General features: G+C 43.4%; 1 protein-coding gene across 4 annotated transcripts in view; it reads left to right on the top strand.

Moving 5' to 3' along the window:
• dock7 (dedicator of cytokinesis 7) overlaps positions 1-17,832 on the top strand; it is a 54,746-nt gene that overhangs the window by 15,581 nt on the left and 21,333 nt on the right. Inside the window, exons 15-45 of one of the 4 annotated variants that reach the window (XM_068320039.1) lie at positions 935-1,052; positions 1,166-1,236; positions 2,219-2,357; positions 2,457-2,558; positions 2,675-2,761; positions 2,912-3,143; positions 3,290-3,454; positions 3,683-3,703; positions 4,167-4,336; positions 5,183-5,275; positions 6,821-6,910; positions 7,725-7,820; positions 7,909-8,049; positions 8,222-8,335; positions 8,504-8,671; positions 8,757-8,896; positions 9,029-9,198; positions 9,309-9,487; positions 9,580-9,762; positions 10,033-10,168; positions 10,297-10,393; positions 10,876-10,893; positions 12,464-12,560; positions 12,641-12,775; positions 12,876-13,028; positions 13,209-13,367; positions 13,601-13,701; positions 13,820-14,012; positions 14,133-14,276; positions 14,502-14,633; positions 15,206-15,220. In XM_068320039.1, coding sequence (XP_068176140.1) covers positions 935-1,052; positions 1,166-1,236; positions 2,219-2,357; positions 2,457-2,558; positions 2,675-2,761; positions 2,912-3,143; positions 3,290-3,454; positions 3,683-3,703; positions 4,167-4,336; positions 5,183-5,275; positions 6,821-6,910; positions 7,725-7,820; positions 7,909-8,049; positions 8,222-8,335; positions 8,504-8,671; positions 8,757-8,896; positions 9,029-9,198; positions 9,309-9,487; positions 9,580-9,762; positions 10,033-10,168; positions 10,297-10,393; positions 10,876-10,893; positions 12,464-12,560; positions 12,641-12,775; positions 12,876-13,028; positions 13,209-13,367; positions 13,601-13,701; positions 13,820-14,012; positions 14,133-14,276; positions 14,502-14,633; positions 15,206-15,220 — 3,859 coding nt within the window. Of the gene's footprint in view, positions 1-934; positions 1,053-1,165; positions 1,237-2,218; positions 2,358-2,456; positions 2,559-2,674; positions 2,762-2,911; positions 3,144-3,289; positions 3,455-3,682; positions 3,704-4,166; positions 4,337-5,182; positions 5,276-6,820; positions 6,911-7,724; positions 7,821-7,908; positions 8,050-8,221; positions 8,336-8,503; positions 8,672-8,756; positions 8,897-9,028; positions 9,199-9,308; positions 9,488-9,579; positions 9,763-10,008; positions 10,169-10,296; positions 10,394-10,875; positions 10,894-12,463; positions 12,561-12,640; positions 12,776-12,875; positions 13,029-13,208; positions 13,368-13,600; positions 13,702-13,819; positions 14,013-14,132; positions 14,277-14,501; positions 14,634-15,205; positions 15,221-17,832 lie in introns of all 4 variants that reach the window. The other 3 variants (XM_068320038.1, XM_068320040.1, XM_068320041.1) reach the window with 3 other exon arrangements.

Raw genomic sequence — 17,832 nt, forward strand, 5'->3', positions numbered from 1 at the left:
CCCCACACTTACCAATTACAGGAGGTTTTACCGTACGCCGGTGGCCTTGCCCTCATGAATATATCCGGCATTCTGATACTGAATGTGATCTGACTATGCTCAGTAACTAGGTCATACGATCTCAAAAGACTCATGGCTTACTTGTGAGAGTAAGAGGTCATTAGTTAAATTTCACCCTGTGAATGTAATCGAACAATGTTGGTGAGGTTATCTTTCCTACACTGCTGCCCAAAAGTTTGGGAGGCCTTAATCATTTTTGGTTTCTGCTCATCTTAGTTCTTAAAGTCCTAAAAATACCATATTATTGGAAAAATATGGCCCATTCCTCCTGACGAAATATCTGCATCTCACTGATAACGGTGGGCGTCCTTGCATGGACTCGTCTTCATGTCTTTCAGCAACATTTCTATTGGATTGTGGTCTTTGACTTCACCATTGCATAATATTATTCCAGTTGCATAAGTGGGAACCACAAAGGGGGAAAATCCATACCTTAGTGAACAAATAAGACATGCAGGTTGTTTAAAGTACCACATCATGAGAAAAGGAAATTGTGAAGGACTGTAATAATGAACAGTGTTACATGCTGTGGAAAACAAAATACAATTCACAAATGTTTACAATTCATGTTTTGACTGAACTGTTCAATGCAACTTTTATTGGTTATGGATAGGTTTATTAGTATCCTGTTTGGTTCATAGCATTTATGCATTATTAATGTGTTTCTGCAAATTTAACTTGCTGCTCTTATATTTTGCACACTATAAAATAAAAATCTATACCTAAGATACAGTACATGGTGCTTTACGTCCTGTTTTATTTTGAGATGCATTATTTAAGCGATTGTTCCACAGAAATGTAGCAATCTGGAAACTCCCCCAAGTTAATGGTTAAATTACAGTGTTTTCTTGTTTCCTTTGTGTCTGTCTTTTAGGAATCTGCTGTATGTGAACCCTCAGAGTCTCAACTTTGCCAACCGCCAAGGCTCTGCCCGCAACATCACAGTCAAAGTGCAGTTCATGAACGGAGAGGACCCGAACAATGCAATGCCGGTACACAATGACAAAACTCTTTTCTTTTTTTAATATGTCTGTCTCAGACATTTTAATTCCTGTGTTTTGTTTCTGATGATTAATCTTTTTTTTTTTTTTTTTTAATCTTTCAGGTGATTTTTGGAAAGTCGAGCTGTGCAGATTTCTTTAAAGAAGCCTACACTGCTGTGGTGTATCACAACAGGTCAGTGTTTACTATGGCCATTCTTTGGTTAGAATAGTTTCTATAATGTGATGTCAGTATCCTAACAGTAGAGATTTATAATTCAAATATAAGAGAGAGAGAGACTAGGTAATCTTTGTCTTGTTTTTGAAACGATTTCAGCATCATGCTAACAGCCTGTATTCCTGTCATGAGTATGAGGAGGTTAATTCCAGGATTCGTTTCATGTTGTGAACCTGAATTTAATGCATTTTGACTTCTGACAGTGCATTTCTGTTCAAGGTCCATTTCTGATTGCTTTTAATCAGGTGTGATAAGTTCATTTTTGTGATACAAAGCCGTGAAACGCTAGAAGTGGCTGGAAAACAACCAAGGCTATCACATCAACCTGAGGTTCCTCTTATTTTCTAACACCAAACCAATCCCTGATCACCAAAGTGATTAGACACATAGATCTTCTCCAGCCGGATCAAGAAAATGAGTTTTCTTTCTACCTTCTATTACCCACTTTTTTTTTTTTAACTAGGTGGTGTCTATGGCTATGGCGTCACCATTTCTACTTTAGAACTGAGGGGTCTCTAGTATTTTATCACCACTATTAGGTGTTTTTTAGTTCCAGCAGTTTGTCACTTGCCACCAAGGGGGTCATACCTCGAAGGTTAAAATTTATCAACCAGAGCGTAATGCACTGCCATTCAGGACTGAATTTCAGCCCCCAAGAAGTGGAAATAGTCAATCACTGTCTGTATTTCACCAGCATTTCATGTCGTATTTCCTCAGTCAAATCTTTTGAAGGAGCATTCAGAGAACATTGAATGTCAAGGAAAGAAAACAACTCTCTATTCAGAAATGTTGTGTGGTCTTGAAGGACTTCAAGAAGACTTCAAGTTTAATAAAACTAAACAGCCTTCTCTGAACTGTCTCTGTTCAATGTGAAGCCGCTCGTAACACCAAAAACACTTACAGTTTTGAAGTTTTACAGAACCGTTCTTGTAATTAACAGATCGCCGGACTTTCACGATGAGGTCAAGATCAAGCTGCCTGCCTCGCTGTCGGACCACCACCACATCCTCTTCACCTTTTACCACGTCAGCTGCCAGCAAAAACAGAACACGCCCCTGGAGACCCCAGTGGGTTACACGGTAGGTAGCGCTGGCGAATGGTCGCCTATCAGCTACAATAAACGCTAATCAAAGTCGTTAAAGCTACGACCCGCATTTTCATTCGCGCTCTCTTTGCAGTGGATTCCCATGTTGCAGAACGGGCGTCTGCGAACAGGACACTTCTGTCTTCCCGTTTCTCTGGAGAAACCACCCCAATCCTACTCTGTTCTCTCACCTGACGTAAAAATTATATTTGATTTTGTTGCTTTCCTTTTTGTTTAGTTGGAACATCTTTTAAATCCTTTTTAATTTCCTTGCAGCAGAGATTTATTCAGGTTTTTTTTGCTGTATTTTAGGTTCCTCTCCCAGGGATGAAGTGGGTTGACAACCATCGGGGAGTATTCAATGTGGAGGTGGTGACTGTTTCAGCAATCCACACTCAGGTAACAGTATTGTAAACAATGTTTTTGAGGAAGGTGGGGATTTTCCTTATTCATTAATATATGAGCAGAATTTAAATGTTACTAGAAAATTCATTAAATCTCACTCTGTCGTTTTTGCTGCCTCCACTCCACACCTCTCTCCCACCCCAGGACCAGTACCTGGATAAGTTCTTTGCCCTTGTACACGCTTTAGACGAGCACATGTTCCCAGTCAGGATAGGAGACATGCGCATCATGGAGAATAACCTGGAAGCGGAACTGAAGACCAGCATCGCGGCGCTCAACTCATCCCAGCTGGAACCGGTCGTTCGTTTCCTTCACCTTCTGCTGGATAAGTTGGTGTTGCTGGTGGTGCGGCCACCGGTCATTGCTGGACAGATAGGTATAGTCTACACAGTAACAGAATTATTAGAATACAGCAGCCTTCAGAGATTTTACACAGAAATTATTACATCTGTGCTGGTGTTCATAAGTCGCTCTGATTCTGTCTGGGCCTGTGTGTGTGTGTGTGGGTGTGTGGGTGTTCAGTGAATCTGGGCCAGGCGTCCTTCGAGGTCATGGCATCCATAGCGAATCGGCTTCATAAATACTTGGACACCAGCCAGGACATGCATGGCCGGAACAGCCTCCTGTCCTCCTACATCCACTACGTCTTCCGGCTGCCCAGCGCCGACCCCAACTCGCCCTCTCCAGGTAGGTCCCTGTCATTACAGTTAAACGCCTCACGTTTTTCTGTATCCGACGTCTGTGTTTCTGTTTTCACCTTTTTACTTTTGACATCCAACTCCCAGCTTCACCGGGTTTCTATCATTAAACCTTACCTGCCATAATTTTCCTCTTCTATTTCTTTTTTTTTCTTTTTTTTCTTTTGCTTTTTTTCCCCTTCCTGCATCTATTTTATCTTCTGCCTGCTCAACACAGACCCCGACTCATCCGGAACAGGTACCTACCCACCCCCCATTTACTTTGTGCAATTATTTTTTCCCCATAAAATTAAAACAACATTTAGTTATTTGTTGGTCAAGCATTTGTGCTATGGTTCATGATTCACACCAACCATCCTGCACTTTCAAATATGATATTGTCAGAAGTATTTTTAAGGCTTGAAATCTTTCAGCGTCACACAAAGACAAAATGTCATTTGTGAATTTGGGCTTCACAAATAAAATTTGATTGATTGATTTGATAATCGTTTCATCTGCCGCACGTCTGTATGATTGATCCGGATTTAGTGTAAATTAACATCCTGTGTTCTTCGATCCAAAAAGGATTATTTGTAGCAAAGCAGCTGTCCTCCTTATTGATCACGAGCGCCACCCAAGCTGTCTAATAAAGTGAAATATTAAGATATTGTCCCCGTCGCATCCCAGATTCTCCATTTTCCTTCCTGTGCTTGTCGTCCCAGGCCCAGGAGGGTTGGGCGGCTCGGTCCACTACGCCACTATGGCTCGTTCTGCTGTTCGACCGGCCAGCCTTAACCTCAACCGCTCCCGTAGCCTTAGCAACAGCAACCCCGACATTTCCGGCACGCCAACCTCTCCGGACGACGAGGTCCGCTCCATCATCGGCAGCAAGGTGAGCTGATTCTCCTTCGTTCGTGATGTCATTCAGTCATGTTTGTGTAAGTGATTGTAGTAAACCCACGTGTCTTAGCTGATCTCAAGGCAGAGACCCTGCGTGTGCGTGTGCGTGTGCGTGTGCGTGTGCGTGTGTGTGTGTGTGTGTGTGTGCGCTGACCGGGGGACTACTTTGTCAACACGTATCGCCGTTGCGTCAAAGCAAGCTAGTACATCTTATCTCTCTAACCGCTGTGACAACAACCTGACAAACGGGCGTCTAAGTTCTTTACAAATACACTTTGCATTAACATTTCATAAAAGATTCATATATGTGGGATTTTACAAAAAAAAGAAGTGTGAATTTGAAATTTTCATGATATGATTAGAAGGAAGAAAGGTTTTTGTCTTGAGGCCCTTCTGTTTTTATTGTTAATTTCATTGAATTTCCATGTTGTCTTGTGGTTTTATGAGTTGTACCATCGAAGATTTTAATTAACATAAATGTACCCCAGCAATGACTGAATGCAGCCCCTTGTTTGATGGATGCTCCCTTTACTGCTAATACTTGACTTTTCTTCTCTTGTCTCTGAGAAAGGGGTGGGGGGAGTTATTCCTTGACCAGTGACACAACATGATTTCTTTGCTGCTCTGTGGTGATGATTTGGCTTTTTAATTTACTGACAAATAACCCTTTTTTTTGTGTGTTTAAATTACTTTTCGGCATCTTCCAGCAGTCCTGACCTCTGAACTTCTTTAACCTGTCATTATTCCTTTCCTCCTCCTCCCCTCCCCCTCCCCCGTGCTGCTCGCTCGTTCCCTTGCTTCCTGCCTGCCTTGTGTCCTTTGACCTCGGCACGCCCAGGGCTTAGACCGCTCCAACTCGTGGGTGCACGCCATGGGCTGTAATAGCGCCCCCTGGGGATCCAGCCCTGGGTCTGCTCCAGAAACCATGCAGGTGGTTTTTTGAATACCCGGTCCTCCACTTGAACTCACTGCAAAAAAACAAAAACAAACTCACCCTATTCACTTTTGAAGGGACACTGGGATATTTGGAGTTTTGGTTTATTTATGTTATTCGACACAGCTGCTCAAATAAAAAAAAAAAAGGTGAGAGTTAGTGCAATCAGTTTCCCTTGAGGTTTAATGTCAGGATCACATCTATGATTTATCAACTCGGCCTATCTCGAAGCTGTTTCAATGGATTTAAACTTCCTGTTTTTTTGTTTCTGAAAGTTTTGGAGATGTGCAAACTATATATGTTGTCACACATGACATTAAAGACCAGAACTTCAGAATATTTCAGTGTTTCAATAAACCTTGAATCACAACCCTCCCATGAGCTCACACATGAGAGTCACAGCCACCTCCATGACCCTCTGTCTCATGCTAGTCCCATCCCTCCTTATTTAGTGCATCTATCACCTCCCTTTTCTCAGCTCTTGCATGTAAAGATATACCGACCAAATTCAAAACAATTCAGAACCGCTTTGCTGGTTATTCGTTCCAGCTTTAAAATTATCAGCCTTTCTTTATTTCCATCAAACTTGGCCGCAATTTTGGGTTTTCAGTTACGGCTAAACCCCAAAGCTCGGCATGCCGATCTCTTTTGGGTTTATATTTCACATGGAATTCTTTACATAGAACAGTAAAGAAGAAGAGTTGTGGTAGAAAATGTCTTCATCAGTGTAGATTTGTTTTCTCCTTTCTGTTTGTAACTGAAGTTCATATTTTTGTCGCCACCCCCATTAAAATCCCTGCATGTCTTTTTTACTAACCCTGCATAGCATCCGTGTTGTCACTAAAGCATGGTGCGCATTTTCTGTGTATGTGTGTGTGTGTGTGTGTGTGTGTGTGTGTACATGTGAGGTCTTTGATCACGTGATGTCATGTTCTTGGTTCTTTTAAGTTACCTTAACATAAGCCTGTATTTGTTGCTAATTTATCAGTTTTAATATTAATCGTTGAAAATTTTTACATCTTTTAAACCTGGATCGAACAAATTACTGCACCACCAATGAGAGAACATGGACATGATAACTTAACATGAGATGTAACGTTCTGCTCTTTACCAATAATGAAAATATTTCAATATTTTAGTCTGGTTTTTGCCTCATTCCACTTTATGTCTAAATGTTTGGTGAATGTTTTATGTTTTCTTTGAGGGGGGGGTACAAAACAGCCAATCATTAAGTGATACCAGCAACCACTTGCACTTTTTTGTGGCCACTTTGGACCCTTCCTTTAAGACAACCAGTGTATCATTACTGTTTAAGCTAATGGATCCAACGCTTTTAAGGATTTTACCCATTTCCAGTGTCTGATTGTCTCGTGTCTACATGTGTGACAAACGTGTGTAAGAGATCATGTAAAAGTGTGTGTGTGTGTGTGAGTGACCCAGCATACACATTTGTCCTGTGTGCTGAGGAAAAAGGTGCACCCCCCCACTACCGTTGCTCCTCCACTAACCTTGTTGTCACCGTTCCATTCATTCCATCCATAGGCCATGGAGCGCTGTGGCAATCGCATGTCTTCGCACACCGAGAGCGCCAGTTTCTTGCAAACTTTAACCGGACGGTTGCCCACAAAAAAGGTAGAGCCACTTGCACTGGGGGAGGAGCCAATCCTTCCCACTTCTTTACTTGCCTCCTCACCTGTCTTGTCTGTGGATGTGTGCCTCTTGATTTGGTTGCTGTCGTGCTTAGTGATCGTGGAGTCTTGGTGAATGCTGAATGTTCAATGATTCAATGATTTGCCTCTTGCTCTGAATGTTCTTCAGGAGTTTTTGATGTGACATGAATGTTAGTTGTATTTTACACCAATCTGGGAAGTACTTTATTCCCTCAGGCTTTGACAATATGTCCATTTAGTTTTCATTCTAGAAAGAGCAAGACGGTCTTCCAGTCAGGTTTAAGTTTGTTGGCTTGTCACCAGGACACAATCTGCTTTAAGGTTGAGGAATATTTAACAAGTCAATATTTAACAAGTCTGTTTCCTGACTGCTTGAAATATTTCGTTATTTTGTAAGCATCGATCACAGTAATCAGTTTCCACATAAAGTTATGAATCAAGCCTTTCCAATTTTAATATTTTGGAAATTATGGAAGACCAGTCAGACTCTGGACAAGAAATAAGGTCAGACTGTTGGATGTTGGCTTTGTTTATGTTAAAAATGTACTGTTAGATAAAGATTAGTGTAATCAACAGCAATAAATTATTCTCTTCTAGCAATATACCTGTCCATGAAGTGTGATCATACTGTTAATGTGTCTAGAAAGGTATTCTGATGAACCTTCAGTTTCTCTTTAATTATCTTATATCTCACGTCATCTTTATCTGAATTTGTTTCCTCCTCCTCCCTTTTTTGTCCTTCTACACATCTTCCTCTGTTTCCTGCTTCTCCTCAGCTCTTCCATGAGGAGTTGGCCTTGCAGTGGGTGGTGAGCAGTGGAAGCGTCAGGGAAGGTGCTCTGCAGCAGGCCTGGTTTTTCTTTGAACTGATGGTAGGAAGTCACTTTCTTTGCCTTTTTCATAAAATGCTTTTGACAGCACCCTGAAGATGTCTCATCCTTCATTCCGCTTTTACCACAGGTGAAAAGCATCATCCACCACCTGTACTTCACCGACCGCTTAGAGTCACCCAGGAAGAACCGTTTCCCAGAGCGCTTCATGGATGACATCACAGCCCTGGTCAGCACCATCGCCGGCGACATCGTTTCTCGTTTCCAGAAGGTAAATAACGAATCGGGCGTTCCAGAACCATAGTTTGTTGTCAGGGACCGTGTGGTACTTTGCTGTAGACGTAGGTTATAGAACATAAATATGTTTTTTTCTTTCATAATTTGGCACAATAAACTTGAGGCCACAAACACTCCACATGTGAATGTGTATTTCATCCAATCAGGACCTAGAGTTGGTGGAGAGACTGAACACGAGCCTGGCGTTCTTCCTCAATGATTTGCTGTCAGTCATGGACAGAGGATTTGTCTTCACGTTAGTCAGAGCATACTGGAAACAGGTAAACGTCTCATTAATATTCAGAAACTGGTGAATTTTAGCTGATCTTTTGAAGTGATGTGAAAATTGACTTATATCCCAGATTTTAGATTTTTAGTCAGAAATGTGAGAAAAATGCAGATGAATTCATGTGACGCTCATCTTGTCTTTTCCTGTTTCTTCTCTCCAGGTGTCCACTAAGCTTTACGCTCTACAAAACCCAGTCTTGGAGTCTTTGAGGCTCGATTTCCTGCGAATCGTCTGCAGCCACGAACATTACGTCACCCTCAACCTACCATGCAGTCTCCTCACTCCACCCGCCTCACCCTCACCGTCTGTGTCTTCAGCGACTTCACAGGTCAGACAGAGAAACACATGGGTTGTAGTGAAACATAAACTCCGCTTACAGCCACAGTAATCACATCATCTCCCCCTCCCCACAGAGCTCTGGGTTCTCCACGCATGTCCAGGACCAGAAGATCGCCAACATGTTTGAACTATCCGTCCCCTTCAGAGAGCAGCACTACCTGGCTGGGCTGGTACTATCAGAACTGTCTGTCATACTGGACCCGGAAAACGAGGGGTCAGTAAGCTTTGGATGGTCACTCGTGTTGTTGCCGATAAACGGCAAAGCATCATGGTGATTTATGGTTCTGGAGGATTTATCCTATGAAGAATAACCCCCCATGCTCCCCCCCTCCCCATTTTACTGCAGGATGTTTGGCTTGCATAAGAAAGTGGTCAGTGTCGTCCATAACCTCCTCTCCAGTCACGACTCCGACCCCCGCTACGCTGACCCTGAGGTCAAGGCCAGAGTCGCCATGCTTTACCTGCCTCTCATTGGCATCGTCATGGAAACCCTCCCGCAGCTTCACGACTTCACCGGTAGTTAGATTACAAGTTGCAATCATATTTTATTTAAAACTCAAATATTGACTATTTGTCCCCAACATATATGACCAGCCGATGATGTGACGTCTTTTTTGTGCCGCCAGAGTCACATAACCAGTGGGGTCGGTCAGGTGGTCCCCAGGGGACATCGCTGGGCAGCACTGGAGAAGAAACGGAAGGAGAAAGTAACAGTCTGATCAGCCAGACTGTCGCCATGGCAATAGCAGGCACCTCCGCTGCCTCCCCGATTTCCAGACCGAGTAGCTTCCTGCTCAACTCGCAGGTCAGTCGCTGTTGTCGACGTCATCTCTCACAACACGTGTATCGTTACTGACTCCTAAACAACAACCTCCTCTCCTCTCTCCGTCTCTCCAGGCGAGTCGACAGCACGGCAGCTTCTCGGCGGAGTCCAGTCGCAGCCTGCTCATCTGTCTCCTGTGGGTGCTGAAGAACGCCGACGAGCTGGTGTTACAGAAGTGGTTCACCGACCTGTCGGTGCTGCAGCTGAACCGCCTGCTGGATCTCCTCTACCTCTGTGTTTCCTGCTTTGAGTACAAGGTAACATCAACAGCGAACGCATTCCCCGACTAGATGAGTTCAATCCCATTTGACGTGCTTCAGCTTCTTAAATGTGGCAAAAAACATTTCTGTGCATTTCCCCCCCTTTCTACGCTATCGGTCGGTCCTTTGCTTTTGTGTGCATGTGCCTCTAACCTGTGCTGCTTGCTGACCGCTGCGCTGTAAATAACTTTCCTCGCTGTGTTCTCTGTCCATCCACTTTACCCTCTGCCTCATGGATACAAGGCCCATGTTGTGTTCACCATGCAGGGCAAGAAGGCATTTGAACGAATGAACAGCCTGACCTTTAAGAAGTCCAAAGACATGAAGGCCAAGCTGGAGGAGGCCATACTGGGCAGCATCGGGGCCAGACAGGAGATGGTGCGACGCAGCCGAGGACAGTTAGGTGAGGGGAGTGGGGGGCACATTTATTTTGGTACGTGCTTTCACAGGGGAGCGTGTACAAGTAGACAAATGTCAAAAAAAAGAAAAGTCAGTAACGTTTGTCTGTGTGCACACGTCTCCTCCATTTAGAGAGGAGTCCCTCAGGGAGTGCTTTTGGAAGTCAAGAGAACCTGAGATGGAGGAAGGACATGACCCACTGGAGACAAAACAGCGAAAAGATGGACAAGTACGCTCATTCTAACACTCACTCCACTTTCATATTTTATATCCTAGAATCCAAATCCAAAAGACACAAAATGTCCAATTTATTCTTGTCTTTTTGGGTTGTTTTTTTGTTTTTTGTTTTTTCAAATAATGTCTACGATCCATGTTTAAAAATGTCCATGTTCATCTAAAATCTGAAGTTACATTTTTTTCTCTCTTACTTTCTATGGACTCCCGACATTTAAAATATGATTATCAGGTGTTAAAGTTCTTATTTTTGCACAGCAGTGACAAAATTCTGCGTTTGCCTACACTCTTTAAAACAAAAAGCTGCAACTTTGTATCCAATCCCAGTCGGACTGGTGACTAAAGATACAGCGCTGCGCTTTTTTTGTGGTTTGAAATGTTTTTTTGTTTTTTTTTCCTCTCCTCTTTTGAAAACTCAGCTCCGGCCTTTGTTTTCTTTTAATTTCCATTTGTTCTCTCACGTTGCTGTTTATGTAGGAGTCACAGATCAGTCAGGTATTGTATGGTCCCTATTTGCTGTGTGCTCTTTTGAAAACTTCCCCCTCGTCCCGTACCCCCACCCTGCTTTAGTTTTCTCTTCAGTAGTGTATTCACTTGCTTTCGAGCAGTTAGATGGTTGCTGTGTGGAAAAAAAAAAAGATTTCCTTTTAAGTTGTCACCTAATTATCTTGGCTTTGAATAAGTCACATATTTTTGGGTGACCTTACGATTAATTTCTTCTTGATTTCAACTTTCTAAGCTCGTATATGCACATGAATGCACTGAGAGAGACCCCCCACTCCCCCTTGATCTGATTCTTCACCCAGCCCCCATCCCATCAGTCCTTCTGTCCTGGTAATAATGTCTGTCTCGGGGTTGGTAGTGGTTTCAGTGCGTCTGTTTCGCTTCTTAACACATGCTTTTTTTGTTTTTGGGGTTTTGACTTGTGTGTCTTTCTGGTTGCTGCGCTTCATAAAGCAAGACAAGAATTGTAAAGGCCTTTTGATTGTCTTAGATTATTTCTATTATTAACAGATATATTTTTAATGGCTAAAAGCTTGTCCATCTATTTTTTATATGTACCCATTATAGAACATGTGTATATTAGGGGCTATGCACAAATCACGTTACACTTCATGAAAGTTGAACGCTGGATCACTGCCGTCTTTCCCCTGGAAGTCATGCATTTACGTATCAAAATGGCTACAAAAAGGCCATCATGCCAAACACAAAACACAGGTTTTTGGCAACATTTTGGTTTTAAGACATAAAGTAAGGATAAAAGGTACGGTCAATAAGAATCATGACAGTTTGCTAAAGCTGCAAAGAAAGAAGTATTTTAGACATCATTCTGTGCTCAGTGACGAGTCTAGAGTCGATCATGGTTACAATCACCAGATGATGAAAATTAAAATTGAGCTCACATCAGGCACCAAACCGAACAAGATCGAGTAATGTTCATAGTTAGAAATCTCTGGCCTTTGTTCCAAAGCCTAGCTGGAATCTGGAGCTGTTATTAAAATAAAATCCCAGGATGAGATCAAACTGTATCGCTCTCATATTTCCGGTGTCCATTCATTACAATATTAAGAATTAAATTTAGATTTAGCATGTTATAGTGTTTTAAGCACAAGAAAAAATGCAATTGTATCTGCAATTGTTATTGATATTGCGATATGAAATTCACTGGAATCCCCATTCCTTATAGAAATAACATCTTTAGACCTAGTTGTCCTGCTGTAGACCTCACCTGTTACCAAATAGTAAAGATATTCACCTTCATACCTTCAAACCTCTTTGACTGTCTGAAGGAATATCGGTGGTCCATATCTGTAGTTTGTGTTCTGGCATCACAAAGATTATTTAAGTATGGACAGACGAGAAGTTTATACAGACCGGTTGAGAGCTCTACCCAGACATGCTTCGTCACACACACAGTTTCCCATATTTGTACGTGGTTATGGGCAATTGCTTGCATGATGTGTTGACTGAAAGCTCATGCGACATTCAAGGCTACGTCATCAGCAATGCAATTTCGTAAGGCTGATAAATTCTGTGACGGCCTTTACCGGTTTCTTCCTTGCAGGACAAGAGCGGAGCTGGAACATGAAGCGCTTATCGATGGTAACCTCGCAACCGAGGCCAACATAATCATTCTGGATACGTTGGAGATTATTGTGCAGGTATGCAAAAAAATACCAAAATTCAGTCTAAGGTCTGTAGTTTAAAAATAATCCAAGCTGATGATGACCCTTCTCTCCAGACCGTATCTGTGACAGAATCCAAGGAGAGCATCCTGGGTGGGGTGTTGAAGGTGTTGCTCCACAGCATGGCCTGTAACCAGAGTGCCCTTTACCTCCAGCATTGTTTTGCCACTCAGAGAGCTTTGGTGTCTAAGGTCAGACTCCTTGCTTGACCTTTATTATAATCTTTACCATGAATTCATACTTACATCAATTTATCAATTTGGGTGTATCTCATCTACTCCTCTGGAGTAGTTTCCTGAGCTGCTGTTCGAGGAGGAAACGGAGCAGTGTGCCGATCTCTGCCTGCGACTGTTGAGGAGTTGCAGCAGCAGCATCAGTACCATCAGGGCCCACGCCAGCGCCTCCCTCTACCTCCTCATGAGGCAGAACTTTGAGATCGGAAACGTAAGCCCTTTGACATAAGAAGTGCCTTCATCAGAACAGATAGATGGCGGTTTGACTTCACATTTATATGCAAAAATCCATCGCCGCAATCCGGCATCCAGATAAATCTGAATTACTGGTGACCTGAATCCGTTCTTCAGAGGTCCGTCTATTTAAATGTTTCTCCTCTTGCGCTTTCAGAACTTTGCAAGAGTTAAGATGCAGGTGACCATGTCTCTGTCTTCACTGGTGGGAACGTCTCAGAATTTTAATGAGGAGTTCCTGCGTCGCTCTCTGAAGACCATCCTCACCTATGCTGAGGAGGACCTGGAGCTGAGGGAGACCACGTTTCCGGATCAGGTACTTTTTTTTTTTTTCCTTCAACATTTCCCTAATTATGCCAAAAAAAATCCTATCAAACTAATTTTTATGAAACTCAGTTGAAAGTGAATCAGCTTCATGTAAGATTGTTCGACCTTGGCACTGATATGTGCCCCAGTCTTGTTTCTTGCGTACCAGCACTACACCTTGATGTCTTTGAGATGAAAGATTGGGAAAGCAATAATTCAAGGTCTCCATTGGTTATTTTCCAGGTACAGGACCTTGTATTTAACCTGCACATGATTCTGTCTGACACCGTCAAGATGAAGGAGCACCAGGAAGACCCTGAGATGCTTGTAGATCTCATGTATCGGTACGGGACACGTGCACACACCTCTGGAGTGCTCACAAATGTATTTCTACTGTCTCCATTATTTTAAAAACATTTTTTTGTGATGTGTCTCTTATGTTTTTTCCGTTCCCGTCTCCAGGATCGCGAAGGGTTACCAGACGTCTCCGGACCTGCGGCTGACATGGCTCCAGAACATGGCTGGAAAACACTCGGAGAGGAACAACCACGCCGAGGCTGCTCAGTGTCTGGTGCACAGCGCCGCGTTGGTGGCAGAATACCTCAGCATGCTGGAGGACCGCAAGTACCTCCCTGTTGGCTGTGTCACCTTCCAGGTAAGGAGAACACTGTCTTTTTTTTTTCTTCTCTTTGTCACTAAAAATATTTTCCGGTATCCATGGTGATGTATTCTTGTGTTGTTGTTTTGTTTTGTTTTTTTATGTGTATTCACGCAGAACATTTCCTCCAACGTGCTCGAGGAATCGGCGGTCTCCGATGACGTGGTGTCACCGGACGAAGAAGGCATTTGCTCAGGGAAATACTTCACTGAGATCGGTCTCGTGGGACTCCTGGAGCAGGCGGCTTCGTCTTTCTCCATGGTGAGGGAGGGGAGGAGGAGGATGTGTGGGCGAATAAAGGGATGGATTTTGACATGATGATGAATTTTTGGAGAAACTCCTCTTTTGCTCAAACATTTGAAAGTTATATAGAAGATAAAATTAGACCTACCGGTCCTAATTCTGAACTTGCATTCTGTAAAAATCTATAGATTGAGAGTTTTACCTTTTTTTTGCACAAATAATTTGTTTCGATCTTTCTTCCAGGCGGGCATGTATGAGGCGGTGAACGAAGTGTACAAGGTCCTCATCCCCATTCACGAAGCCAACAGAGACGCAAAGAAGCTAGCCACTATTCATGGTAAACTACAGGAAGCATTTGGCAAAATTGTACACCAGGTAAACACACACACACACACACACACACACACACACACACGCACACACAGATCTCTTTCATTCCAGGCTTCAATAGCTTGAGAAGAAAACCTGACTGGATTTCTACGGAAATTAAAAGACAACAGCGATGAAACAATCATGTTTTGTGTTTTTATTTTTCCTTGCATGCTTTATATATCTATATATATATATATATTATATATGTTATATATATTATATATATTGTTGAAAGTATTAAACAGGGACACACAAGGGCTGGGAAGATATTCCCGCTGTAGTTTTGACTCAGAAGGCCTGTTGTGTGGCTCGTAATAAGTTACAGTCGGAATGGTTACAGTCGTCCGGTGCACAGAGCAACTCCCTTCACAAAGTCGCACAAATTCACACTCGGAGAAGATTAATCTATTGATCTATCAGTCGATAGATCAGTTGCTCTGTTCTCCAACCGGTAACCTGGGGTCTCGAGCGAGTCCGTTCTCCTCGCTGTAGCCCTACCGATGTGTGCGGACGCCGCGCTGTGTGTCTGGGTGTGCCTTGTGGTTCACTTGTCCTGTATTCTCTTTGTCACACAGAGTACTGGCTGGGAGGTAGGTGGTGAAACAGTTCCTGCTTTGCCCTGCTCATGTCCTTTATCTTTTTTTATTTTTTCGTGTGTTATTTTTTATTCACTCATCTTTATGATTTATTAGCTGTTGACACTCCAGTGCTCCCTCTGCTTTGTTACATACATCCACTCCATTAACATCCGCAGACAATAGCAAACTGTCTGCATCCCCCTTCCTTCTCCTCCCCGCTACCTCCTCCTCCCCCCTTGCTGGGGGAGGTGAAACTTGCTGCCGAAGCGGCGACACCGCCACCACATTTCCTTTCTTCCTTCTTCCCTCTTCGTGGCGTGCAAGAGGAGCTTGTTTTCGTCACGTGACGGTGCGGGCGGGCGGGCGGGCGGGCTGTGCATGGGAGCCACAGTGTGTGACACTAATCACAAGCGTCTCATCACCCACACGATCTCTGCACTCTCTGCCTGTCCTCACCTCCCGCCTCTCTGCAGGAGAGATCTAACCCTAACCCTAACCCTAACCCTAACCCTAACCCTAACCCTAACCCTAACCCTAACCCTAACCCTAACCCTAACCCTAACCCTAACCCTAACCCTAACCCTAACCCTAACCCTAACCCTAACCCTAACCCTAACCCTAACCCTAACCCTAACCCTAACCCTAACCCTAACCCTAACCCTAACCCTAACCCTAACCCTAACCCTAACCCTAACCCTAACCCTAACCCTAACCTTAGCCCTAACCCTAACCCTAACCCTAACCCTAACCTTAACCCTAACCCTAAACCCTAACCCTAACCCTAACCCCTAACCCTACCCCTCTAACCCTAACCCTAACCCTAACCCCTAACCCTAACCCTAACCCAAACCCTAACCTTAACCCTAACCCTAAACCCCGACCCTAACCCTAACCCCTAACCCTAACCCTAACCCTCTAACCCTAACCCTAACCCCTAACCCTAACCCTAACCCTAACCTTAACCCTAACCCTAACCCTAACCTAACCCGACCACTACCCTAGTGTACCAATGTAATAAAATGGAAAGAACATGGTAATAACATGGTAATAACATGGTAATAACATAGTAATAACACAGTAATAACATGGTAATGATATAACGCTAACCCTACCATAACCCTAACCCTCTAACGATAACCCTAACCCTCTAACCCTAACCCTATAACCCTAACCCTAACCCTAACCTTAACCCTAACCCTAACCCTAACCCTTAACCCTATCCCCTAACCCTAACCCCTAACCCTAAACCCTAACCCCAACCCTAACCCTAGCCCCTAACCCTACCCCTCTAACCCTAACCCTAACCCTAACCCCTAACCCTAACCCTAACCCTAACCCTAACCTTAACCCTAACCCTAAACCCTAACCCCAACCCTAACCCTCTAACCCTAACCCTAACCCTAACCCTAACCCTAACCTTAACCCTAACCCTAACCTAACCCGACCACTACCCTAGTGTACCAATGTAATAAAATGGAAAGAACATGGTAATAACATGGTAATAACATGGTAATAACATGGTAATAACATAGTAATAACATGGTAATGATATAACGCTAACCCTACCATAACCCTAAACCTCTAACCCTAACCCTAACCCTATAACCCTAACCCTAACCCTAACCCTAACCTTAACCCTAACCCTAACCCTAACCCTTAACCCCTAACCCTAACCCTAACCCTAACCCTAACCCTAACCCTTAACCCCTAACCCTAACCCTAACCCTAACCTTAACCCTAACCCAAAACCCCAACCCTAACCCTAACCCCTAACCCTAACCCCTAACCCTAACCCTCATCCTTAACCCTAACCCTAACCCTAACCCTAACCCTAACCCCAACCCTAACCCTAACCCCTAACCCTAACCCTAACCTTCTAACCCTAATCCTAACCCTAACCCTAACCCCTAACCCTAACCCTAACCTTAACCCTAACCCTAACCCTAACCCTAACCTTAACCCTAACCCTAAACCGTAACCCCAACCCTAACCCTAAACCCCTAACCCTAACCCTCATCCTTAACCCTAACCCTAACCCTAACCTTAACCCTAACCCTAAACCCTAACCCCAACCCTAACCTTAACCCTAACCCTAACCCCAACCCTAACCCTAACCCCTAACCCTAACCCTAACCCTAACCTTCTAACCCTAATCCTAACCCTAACCCTAACCCCTAACCCTAACCCTAACCTTAACCCTAACCCTAACCCTAACCTAACCCGACCACTACCCTAGTGTACCAATGTAATAAAATGGAAAGAACATGGTAATAACATGGTAATAACATAGTAATAACACAGTAATAACATAGCAATAACATGGTAATGATATAACCCTAACCCTACCCTAATCCGTCCACTACCCTAGTGTACCAATGTAATACAACGGAAAGAACATGGTAATAACATGGTAATAACATAGCAATAACATGGTAATGATATAACCCTAACCCTAACCCTAACCCTAACCTTAACCCTAACCCTAACCCTAACCTTAACCCTAACCCTAAACCCTAACCCCAACCCTAACCCTAACCTAACCCGACCACTACCCTAGTGTACCAATGTAATAAAATGGAAAGAACATGGTAATAACATGGTAATAACATAGTAATAACACAGTA

The sequence above is a fragment of the Antennarius striatus genome, chromosome 7 (genome assembly GCF_040054535.1).
Source record: "Antennarius striatus isolate MH-2024 chromosome 7, ASM4005453v1, whole genome shotgun sequence".
NCBI classification, from domain to species: Eukaryota; Metazoa; Chordata; class Actinopteri; order Lophiiformes; family Antennariidae; genus Antennarius; species Antennarius striatus.